Raw genomic sequence first — 12496 nt, forward strand, 5'->3', positions numbered from 1 at the left:
ACAGCAGTATGTCTATATATATATATATATATATATATATATATATATATATATATATATATATATATATATATATAGGCCACATGTGACCCATTGTACATCCTCCCGAGGAGTTGTCCTCCTAGGTCGTCGTCCATCCTGTCCTTTCCAGGAAGGTGGACAGGTCGCTGGGAGACATCTCCTTTATATCGGCAGGTGTAGGCCAAGACTCGCCGAACACACACTCTCTTATTGACGATAACTCCGGGCACTCGCACAGGACTTGCCTGACAGTCTCATCTTCCTGTTCACACATCCTGCATAGAGGTGTGTCCACTAGCCCCATATTATGTAGGTGTTTCCTTAGCTGACAGTGGCCAGTCAGAAATCCTACTGTAAGGCGTAGATTTTTCCTGGTCATCGCCAGATATTTCTTCGGCGCCAGCTTCCCAGGGTCGCCCAAGGTGATCCTGGCAAGATTACATCCTTTGATTTCATCCCATCTCTTTAGAGATTGAGCATGGGTGTAACTTTTGACTAGTTCCGCAATTGTCGAAGTCATCAGGCCGTGGGTGCCACTTGGTCCTAAAATTCTTAGTCCAGCCGCTTCCTTGGCTAAAGAGTCGGCAATGCGATTACCTTTACTCCTGTTGTGCCCTTTAACCCACCTCAGGATAATATTATTATCTATCGAGGCTTTGGCTAAATCTTGGTGGCACTCTAGTGCTAGTGCTGGACCACGCTGGTATTTCTTCCCATTCCCCACTTAATCCTTAGGCTTAGTGATCTGGAGTACACTCCACATCCTGAGCCTTCTTTGGTTTTTGATGGATTTTGAAATATTTCTATATATATATATATGTATATATATATATATATATATATATATATATATATAAAATCTAGAAAGGATAATGCAGTCAAGCTGCTGGAAAATAATTCCATGAAAATCAAAAAATAAATAAATAAGTACTCTTTGATCATTCCCATATTGATTTCAATTTAAGAGCCACCGGTATACAGCTGTTTCAGCCTATTGGGCATCGTCAGTACCGGGCAGGCGGTCCTCGATTGAAGACAAAATGAGAAAAAACCAAGAAAGTACTTGATAAAAATAGCTGCGTAAATGCAAGCGAAACATAAGTGGAACCACCTATTGGTGTGACACCCAAGTCAACTTGCCAAGTTGGTCAAACCACCAACACTGACATAAAAACTTGGCAAGTTGACTTGGGTGTCACACCAATAGGTGGTTCCACTTATGTTTCGCTTGCATTTACGCAGCTATTTTTATCAAGTACTTTCTTGGTTTTTTCTCATTTTGTCTTCAATCGAGGACCGCCTGCCCGGTACTGACGATGCCCAATAGGCTGAAACAGCTGTATACCGGTGGCTCTTAAATTGAAATCAATATGGGAATGATCAAAGAGTACTTATTTATTTATTTTTATATATATATATATATATATATATATATATATATATATATATATATATAAATCGGTTCAATTCGAGAGGTTGCAGTCAATAGCTGGGCTGTTACAAAGAAAAGTCTTTGTTATATGTCAAGCTTTCGGTATATTTCACACCTTCGTCAGGACAACTACAATAATAAGATTATATATCTTGTAAAAAATATATAAATATGGAGAACTTACTAACGTTAGAATAAAATATAAAAAGGTTCAAAAACAGATAGAAAAACATGAATTGATGACGGTTGATAAAAATTTTCGGCTGACAATGTCAAGTGGAAAAATTTTGAATGATACTCGAATTACTAGATCTTTTATTTTCTTTATCATATTTCAGTAGGCACGTGTAAATTCTGCTGAGACTATCAATATCAGTTCGTTTATTCATTGAATGTTCTTTGTTATTGATATGTATCATTTCCAAAAATATTCTTTTAGGGTTTTCAAAATTCATTTTATGATCCTCCGAATTAACATGTTTTGTTAATGCACAAGAATTAACATTTCGTCTACAGTCGCTTTTATGGGAAGTGATGCGACTACTTAGAGGTCTAGATGTTTGTCCTATATGTTTTAGAACAATCCATACAAGAAATTTTGTATACTAAATTGGATTTTTGATTATTTGAAATTGGAGCTTTTAGTTTACTGTATAATTTAGATATAGTAGTGACATTTGTTTTATATATTTTTAGGTTATTATTTCGGAATACATTAATTATGTTTGGTATCAATTCTTGAATATATGGGAGCAATTTATATATGAATGAAGGTATAACGTTGTTATGTTCAACTTTTTTATTATCATTTTGAAAGTTTGTCTTTCACAAAATAAAATTCTGTTAACTAAAGATTCAGGATAAGAATTTTGGATCAGAATTTTATTGAAATTAGACAAACTTTGGTTTCGTAATTTTGATGATTCTGTTTTTTAATGATTTTATCAAATTAATTTTCATTTTATTTGGATGATAGGAATGGTAATTAATAAATCTATTACTTGATGTTGGTTTTCTGTACCATTCAGTGATGATAATATTTTGTTCTGATCTCAATAACTTCATATCAAGGAAAGGAATAGAGTTGTTTATTTCCTCTTCAATAGTGAATTGGATATTGAGATCAAATGAATTAAATACGTTCAAAATTTCTTCTTTTCCATCTGCAGGTATGGTCAGAATCAAATTATAAATTCGGAGGATCATAAAATGAATTTTGAAAACCCAAATATTTTAGATAAAGAAACCAATACAACTAAAAGAATATTTTTGGAAATGATACATATCAATAACGAAGAACATTCAATGAATAAACGAACTGATATTGATAGTCTCAGCAAAATTTACACGTACCTACTGAAATATGATGAAGAAAATAAAAGATCTAGCAATTCGAGTATCATTCAGAATTTTCCCACTTGACATTGTCAGCCAAAAATTTTTATCAACTGTCATTAATTCATGTTTTTCTATCTGTTTTTGAACCTTCTTATATTTTATTCTGACGTTAGTAAGTTTTCCATATTTATATATTTTTTACAAGATATATAATCTTATTATTGTAGTTGTCCTGACGAAGGTGTGAAATATACCGAAAGCTTGACATATAACAAAGAGTTTTCTTTGTAACAGCCCATCTATTGACTGCAACCTCACGAATTGAACCGATTTATAGTTAATACAGTCACTAATTATTCTGTTATAGGCGTACTGCATCCAAATCATTCACTCTCAACAAATTAAATAAATGAATTTACAAAATTCATTCTTAAAAAATATCATTCATAACAAACAAAATAACAAATCAACTACGACAAAAGAAAAAATATGTTCAGTAGTAACCAAGTCATTCTCCATCAATTAAATATTTTGTTGAAGGGGATTGAAAAAACATTGTTTTTTGAAGGCGGTATAAACAGATATTCCTTTGAATTTTACCGACAATAGACACACTGCACCCATCAATAGAACCGACTCGGCTTTTTCGATAGGAAGAAAATACTACATTATTTTCTGTTGGGAGTTTGAAGGCCATTGTAGAGGGGTTAGTCTTAGTCCTAGTATTAGTGATATTCTTCAGATTACTTCGAGAGCGCGATTGAAAAAACATTGTTTTTTGAAGGCGGTATAAACAGATATTCCTTTGAATTTTACCGACAATAGACACACTGCACCCATCAATAGAACCGACTCGGCTTTTTCGATAGGAAGAAAATACTACATTATTTTCTGTTGGGAGTTTGAAGGCCATTGTAGAGGGGTTAGTCTTAGTCCTAGTATTAGTGATATTCTTCAGATTACTTCGAGAGCGCGTTGAATAAAAAGCTATAAAACATGAGAGTTAGCTATTCGGAAACCTAACAGATATAAATTGTCCTTCTCAATGAAAATATTTGAACAAAATTAGTTTTCACAATTATCTTCGAATCATACAGAATATATCATTGGAAAATTTATATTAACAGTCCCAGTCCGACGCCTATTAATACTGTCTCTAACGCAATATGATAAACAGCGTCGGCCGTCTCTTTTGAAGTCGTTTGTCGGAAGTCACCATTTCAATGGCTCGTAAGCATTGTCCTCAAGGGGCATAGCGGGTAGAAATATCTCAGTCACTTCATGAATGAATTGCAGTGCCACTTGCTTTGAGACGACTATTTGCTTTCTTTGAGGTGCCGGTATGTTTGCATTACCGAAATTCTTTCACTCAGACATTACCGAATAGATTATAAGAACTAAACTCAATTACTCCGCCGGTCTTTGTAATCTCACTTTGATGTTTTCAATAGTGGCTTCAGGGTGTTTCCAAGAAGATGAAAAATGATTTATTTGTACTTTCCAGATCCATGCCGTACGTGAAACACTACCAAATTAAGAAGAATTCCAGTGGAAAGTTCTTCTTTCGAGGAGATTACTGCAGCGATTCTATTCCGGAACTTATCAATTACCACAAACATAATAGCGGTGGTCTACCGTCTAGACTGAAGAAAACTCCCCTTGAAAGGCCAGCTCCAGCAACTGCAGGTTTTGGCCACGGTTAGTTAAAAAAAAAAATATTGATAATTTTCGAAAAACATACATTGAAGGGTAATTTACCATTTCTCATTATTTTTCCACTTATAAATTCGCAAAATCTCATGCGACGATCAAAGTCATCTTCAGTTAGTTTTTGCACTAACCGAATCTTGTACCGAGAAACTTGTAGGTACTTTTTCAATATAAAACTCGTGAACGTCTCAAGGGTCATTTTTTTGTACTAAGCGTACAATAAGTACCGAACTTCCACATTGCCACTTTCATTTTTCTTTAATAGTTTTTATTTTTGACCAATCTAGTTTCCCAAAATTTTGCCACCGATTCGTGGACATTGTTCCTTATAACGACTTTTAATAACTAGTATATTGCAGATAAATGGACAATAGAGCCTAACGAACTGATGCTGTTAGAAGAATTGGGCTCTGGTCAGTTTGGTGTGGTGCGAAGAGGAAAATGGAGAGGTTCCATTGACGTGGCTGTGAAAATGATGAAAGCTGGCAGCATGTCCGAAGATGACTTCATAGAGGAAGCTAAAGTTATGACGTAAGTTATTCAACGCGTGTCCAAGAAAAATCAATATCTATTATCGAAATTTCAATAGATTCATTCAAAGTAGGTACATCTACATCATTCATTTGTCCCAGAGAAACCTCAATATAGTTACCATTCACTTCTTTCTATCATTTCAACCTTTTTCTTTAAAAAATTATTTAAATACTTAAAAAAGAGGAATGAAATAATGCATTCGAAATTTAAAGAGATTCGTTTCTATTTCACCATTTGGCAACATCGGTTATAGCTAATAAAGGACAATGAATCCGTTACCTGTATGAGACAAACGAAGATGACATATTTCAGAGGCGTGCTGTTCTGTTAACTTATGTTCCGAGTTCCGAGACATTCTGTAACATGTCATTTTGTGCATCCTCTATATAAATAAATAACAAAACAACTGTTGTTTATGTGGCTTGTGCAAGTGGTATTGAACTATAATTTATATTTTGCCTTAATTGTTGATTTATAAAGATAATTTTCTTTTTTTTTAAGTAGAATATCTAGTTACGTATAAATTATTTCAATTTGATATAGGCGCTGTTGCCAATATGTTGCCCTTTAAAAATTAAAACCCAACATTTGAAACATCAATTTGAATACTTTTCGAAGTGAATTTGAAAAAGTCATTAATTAAACTCGACTTTATTTTGTTCAAACTTGCATTTGCTGTAATAACCCAAATTTAGGAACATTCCCCATTGATCGTGTCAACAGTGGTGTTGCCAAGTGTCAACTATTTTAACAAAAATACGAAGTTATGAAACAAGTACATTGTTTCATACATTCAAGAGAGATAGCTGAATGGGTGGCAATATGGCGAATATATAACGTTGAATTTATTATTTTTGGTGGGTGGCATGAATGAATAATTGATTTATTTTATTATGGTTCATAAGCCTTTGAAAACCATTTGAAAATATAGCTCGTTAAATTCTATCTAGAACCATGGTTTTCGAGTACATTTTATTTCATGTGGAGAATTTTTTCATGAATTTAAACGTTAACGGGTTCATATACACTTCCATTATTAAAATTTCTGTGATATCAACATGAAAATGTCTACTGCCGGAGATGTTTCAAAAATAATGTTTTCATTGCGTTTTGTGTTATTTAGATCCCATGTATAATTAATTCTCCCTTCCACTTTTTTCTGAGATTTAGTTGTCGGAAGTGAGTGTGAGTTTACTTTGAATTACGAATGAATCAGAAACTGTTTATAAGCTCCGTGAATTTTACAATTTGACAATGCTCATTATTTGTATTGTTCCTATTGGTCAATCGAACAAGAAGCGGAACTAGGCCCGTGACGTCACGGGCCTAGAAAATCCGATTTTTAATAATTAATTACGGAAAAACAACACAATTTAGAGAACTAAAATAAAGTACACTATTTTTCAATTTGAAATTACTACCAAATAAACTGTAAACCAAAATCCTGAATCAAGCCCATTGCGCAAGGTGGATAAAAATACCTTTTGACAGTGTAGGTAAATGGCTAAAGGAAGTGTGTGAAAAATTGTAAATCTCCTTGAAGTTTTTTGTTTAATGTTCCTTTGCGATTTTGAGGAAGGTTAAATTCGACAAGAATGTATGAAATCGTTTTGTTGAAATTTAGGTAGAAGCATTGTCTAAATATAGGTAAGAACATAAGCTTTCACGATCGGGGTCACCATTTAAGAGAACAAACCTTTCATCTGCTACTGCGGCATGTGGGTTGACTGCGACGATGAAAGTTATGTCTAGATATTTGAGCAACGACTGACTATTGAACTACGTGTTCACTCGTATTCATAATTCCAGAGGGTGGTGGGAGTGATGGGACGGATGACGGAGTGTACTTGCGAATGATCACTCCTATTGGTCCGCACATTTGCTGGGCCATTCTGATTGGCTCGCACTGTTATTTGGTTACTCTGATTGGTCCACGTTGTTGACAATATGCTGCTGGAGGGATGTCGATGTAAAATACGTCTCCGATCGACATCCTACCACCAGTATACTTGTCAATAACATGGAGAACCGAATAATAGTGCGGACCAATCAACACAACACAGCAAAAGTGCGGACCAATCAGGAGTGAGCATTCTCATGAAAATCCTGCCATCACTCCTCCCCCATTCCCCCGAAATTATAAATACGAGTGAACATCCAGCTCGCCAGTCAGTCGTTGCTGAGACTACGAGATATAACCGTCGTTCTCGTAGTCATAGTACATATCACTTATAGTGTCTGCCGCAATAGCAGATGAAACGTTTTATACTCTATGTTCCTTTCGACCACGGCTTACCAGCCATATTTTGTTCTATTTAATTAAAGCACTAGCTGCTTACAATTGGTTTGAGCATTTGAGCACATCATGTAAAATTGACTTTTGTCCCATGGAAATTTTTGCCATTATCATTCTCATGTGGCTTAGGATTCTTGTTTTGTGTTCATGAATATTATTATGTGTCATTTGCAAATTGAAACGGTTATTCAAATATTTGCTGTAACTATGAATGACAGAACAAACTTTTTATAAAGTTTGTTTGAACGTTGTTGACGATGTTTCATGTTGAATTTTACTAGTTTACTGTCTTCCAGTCTCTAATATGATTCGAAATCTGTGGAAGAACAAATGAAATTAGAATGAATAGCTGAAATATCAATTATATATGGGCAATGAAACGTGAAATGAAAATACAATAAAATGAATCAAATAAAATATAATAATCGAGATAAAAATGACCACAGAATAAAATTAATTAGAAATAAATGAAAACGATAAGCAAAAAAGGAATATAAATAATGTACAAAAATATAAAAATAAAATGAAAAGATTAAAATCAAAGTTACTTCCCGACATTTTGATTCTTAGTATTTACAATAGTTTTCGGGTGATGACTGGACTATTCCTCCGAGAGATGACTATTTATAGGTCATACGAGCGCTTTCACATATCCCCTCTTACCTTTCTCCGCTCCATTGCTTCAGCTGGAGTTGATCGTTTGGCGGGAGTTGACCGTTTTCCACTTGCGTCTCCATATTGCGTATCCAAACATGCTCTGATATTCTCGATTTGCTGGTTTCTCCTCGCTGTATGTTTCTCTTGTGCTCGACAATGCAAATCAATCGTTAAATAATAAAATTATTGCTGTTGTAGTGCATCCTGAGATTTCCAAGTTATGTATAGACCAATGTGTGATAAAGAAACTGGAAGAATATAAATTTCGCTGAAATACCACTCCAATTACCGAAAATATTTTTCTGCAAATGTTGGTTGTGTGAGAACTCATTATCATTGTTTAATCGGAGGTACAACACTCTGAACTTCTTTATATTCATAGTAATCAAGGGTTCAATCATCCAATTAGATATATTTTGTGCGAGTAATTTCTGCGCATTATTTGTTTTTCAAAATGAATGATCGCTACATCAACCTTTAGGGATACAGAAAGCTTGGAGTCCATACTGATAGTGAATTGACATTTATCAAACATAAAGTTGGCCCAATAATCGATCCTTGAGGAATTCCATGATACATTTTCAGTGTTTCATTGTAGCACACATATTGATTCATATTTGATAGAGTTCTTGAAACATAATGAGTGTAGTTTTCATTATTATAGAAGACTATTCAATCCGTTGAATTTGAAAAAACGAATTCAAATAGTGTGTGATTTGTATATTATGGTTGAAAAATATTTTGCACCACATACTCATTGGTGATATATTCAACTCCAAATTGAGTAAACTTCACAATGTTACAGGAAGCTGCACCATATAAATCTGGTACAACTCTATGGAGTATGCGTTGCAGAAAATAATCCAATCTACATCGTTACTGAGTATATGAGGCATGGATCCCTACTGAATTATCTGATAAGAAACGAACGTAACATCATCGTCAATCAGGAGTTGCTCCTCGACATGTGCATTCAAGTAAGTAAACCAAATCTATTGTGTTTGAGAGGTTAAGACGTCTCTTCTCTTTTATCTCATTTCAAAAATATCCCATTTCACTTTGTCTACCTTGCTGAAATACATTATGAATACTAGATCGATCTATACCTGTTACTAATTGTTCCTCTTATTCGTAGATTTTCGAAAATAAATAAATGATACGCTTATCCAAATTCAACAGCTTTATTCAAAAACAAAAATTACAGAACTCATTGCTATACTTCTATAAAATTTGTAATTATCTCACTTATTTCACTATATGTTGTTTGCTGCTTTATCCACTTTTCGGAACAATAATCTGTGTTCTAATTCAAAACTGACTCCATATATTTACTATTTTAGGATGTCCTTAGTTCTACGAACAACGGGTATTTTTGAAACATTCACACATCTGCGATTTCATTTTTCATGACAAAACGAGCGATTCCTCACTCTACCTGGGCTACTTGCCACATTCCACTAAGAAATATTATTAATATTATGTTGAACTTGTTTTCTTATTTACATAGTTCATATGATGTTCCTTGATGCGGTTCCTAAAAGTTCTGCCAGTTTGACCAATATATGTGTACCTTAGGACAAATTCCACGATTTAATCAATATACTCCTGATTTCTCGAAATTAGATGTTTTGTCTTTATTATTTATAACTAACTTTTCCAACGTATTACCTGTTCTGCAGGCCGTTTCTTTTATCATGTGGTAACATGCTGTTTTTCGTTTATTTGAATGGAGAATATCGAAAAATTGAAAAGGAAAATGTTATTGTATTCGAAATGTACTATGATGATGTACATGGCCACCACCATTTTTTTTTTTAAATACGGACCAATTATAATTCGTAATATTTTTATAATTCTCAATCCTGGAAGTAACGAAAATATCAGTTTTTGGTCAAAATTCGATTGTTGTATATTTTGGAATGATCGAATAGCATCTCAATTCATTAACCATCTCAAACGCGTAGGCTTTGCTTCTATGGCAGGAAAAATTAATGCGTTGTTGATATCTGTTGAGAACTGTCAGACGTTTAAGAACATATCAAAGATGTATTCAAATGATGAAAGGAGTGATATGCTGTTTGGTTATGCAAAATCAAATTGTAATCCTCTTTTGGCAAGGAATATGTATGTTGAGCTATATCCGAATGGTCTTATTCCGAAAATCCGAATGTTTATACCAGGGGTCTCCAAACTACGGCCCGCGGGCTAAATCAGGCCCACCAGTGTCATCAATCCGGCCCGCGACAGCCAATGATTTACTGTCATCAATCTGGCCCGCGACAGCAAATGATTACCTAATTGTTGTTACTATTGCTGTGATAAGTTGAAGAAGAATGATAATTACTCGGTTTTATTTACTTGCAAGGTAAAACTTAACGACAAAAATGATGACAAAGAAAACTTAACTTAAGCATCTAAGTTTAAGCATATTAATAACTAACAAATAATTGAAATTAATCACAGTAAAACAAAAACACTAATGAGATTTATGTAATTGTGATTTTCCACCGACAATACTTTGTAGTTGTGGATCAATTTTACTTGTACCAATTATCAAAATAGATTCAAGATGATCATCGGTTAATTGAGATCTATAAACATTCTTTGTGTACTTCATCTTGGAAAACGTTTTCTCACACAAGTAGTACCAAAAACAGAAAACAACCCACGAGCAAATTTATACAAATTATCGAATTGTTCCAGTGGTAGACTCTTATAAAATTCCAACAAAGATGAATTTTGATATTTGTTCTTGAGCATATCACTGCATCGTAAATCAATAATTTCCATTTGGACTTCCGGAGCCAGAGTTTCAATGTCAGAATCAAAAGGATTTTGAAAAAGCTTAATTTCATTCGCAATGACATCAAAATCTGGAGAACGAGTAACAAAATTTATCTTCAAAGCACTCAAAGTTTCAATTGCAAAATTGACGGGAAATTCAGTCTCTGTAGTGTGGCTGAATATTTCACATGTTTCAAAATGTGTGAAACATTTTTTACGTGATTGCGATTGAAAGAGTATTATTTTCTGCCTGAAGGATTTGATATTGGTGTATAAATCAGGGAGAAGCTGATTTTCTCCTTGGAATCTCAAATTCAGTTCGTTCATATGATTTGTCAAATCGACATAGAAGGCTAACTTGCACATCCATTCACTATTTTCTAAATCGGCAAAAGGGCACTGCTTCTCATTTAAAAAAAAATCAACTCCCTTAAAAATATCTGCACCAGTTGTCGTGCCGTGAATACTATCAATATCAAGAAGTTCTTCATACACTTCATAGCCTTTATCTACTCCGCGAATAAAAATAAACACCTGAGCAGTATCTGACACATCTGTTGACTCATCCAATGCTAGAGAAAACCACTCATGATGTCCATTTTTGTCAGACAGTTGAGATGATATATTTTCTGCGATGTCTTGCACCCTCCGAGCCACGGTGTTTGCTGACAAACTGACACTTTTAAATGAATTTACCTTTTCGGGGCATATTTCTTCGGCTACTGCAGTCAAGCATTCTTTTATCATTTCTCTATCGGTGAATGGTTTGCCACGTTTTCCGATTTCAAGAGCCACACGAAAGCTGGCGCGAGTTGCAAACTCTTGTTCAGTATTCGCTTTGGTAAACAAAGATTGCTGCGATTTGAGTCCGCGTTTCAAAGCTTCCTTCCGCAAACTTCCTGTATACTTGGAGTCACTTTGAAGATGTTTCGATTCATAGTGTCGTTTAATGTTATAGTCTTTGAGAACAGCTATGGTTTCATTACAAATTAAACATAGCGCCTTATTACTGGACTGAATCACAAAATACTGAAAGTTCAATTTTTCTTGGAACGTTCTGCATTCACTGTCGATTTTTCGCTTCTTTTCCATACTAACAAATCACACATAAAAACAATAAGTCAAATCAAAATACTTTTATTGACGGGTGTTACTTTATTTCACAATATACAGTTTCGCTTCCTTCGCCTTTCCTACGCAGACTAACTCGCAGTTGCGCCGCTAGCCTTTTTATATGCAATATGCAACGCGGTAATTCCAAATATTTAATTACGTCTAATGCCACCTAGCGGGTAGCTGAAAAAGATAGTATATAGTACCACTACTCGCCACTAGATTTCGTTAAGTGTCACAATACACAATAATAATTGAAATGAAAAAAAAAGCGTAAGTTTGCTCAGGTCACGCACTTTGCAACTATCCTAGTCTAGAAATTTAGTTAATGGCAGAAATTGGCCCTTGGAACAAACTGAAAAAAACATTATGGCCCGAAGGCTTCAAAGTTTGGAGACTCCTGGTTTAGACGATTAAAAAGAAATTTAAGGGATTATGGTGCATTTGACAGAAAGAAAATGTGTGGTTACTGCAAGTGTGAGGAATCAAATGAATGTTATAGGCAAGCAAATATTACCACATAAAAATTTACACAGTGAAAACTTCTTTTTTTTAAATTTAGGATTGGTCGGTTACAAAAATATGCTAATCAAGATTACTCTTTACAAGAA

General features: G+C 34.3%; 1 protein-coding gene across 1 annotated transcript in view; it reads left to right on the forward strand.

Moving 5' to 3' along the window:
- Positions 1-12496, forward strand: part of LOC111506714 (tyrosine-protein kinase Btk) — a 39820-nt gene that overhangs the window by 19285 nt on the left and 8039 nt on the right. Inside the window, exons 7-9 of the mRNA XM_023161894.2 lie at positions 4296-4489; positions 4861-5032; positions 8794-8965. Of these exons, the coding sequence (XP_023017662.2) occupies positions 4296-4489; positions 4861-5032; positions 8794-8965 (538 nt within the window). The remainder of the gene's footprint in view (positions 1-4295; positions 4490-4860; positions 5033-8793; positions 8966-12496) is intronic.

Source organism: Leptinotarsa decemlineata, unplaced genomic scaffold (assembly GCF_025532065.1).
Source record: "Leptinotarsa decemlineata unplaced genomic scaffold, Ldec_3_MD MMD2_tig00026328_RagTag_RagTag, whole genome shotgun sequence".
Classification (NCBI taxonomy): domain Eukaryota; kingdom Metazoa; phylum Arthropoda; class Insecta; order Coleoptera; family Chrysomelidae; genus Leptinotarsa; species Leptinotarsa decemlineata.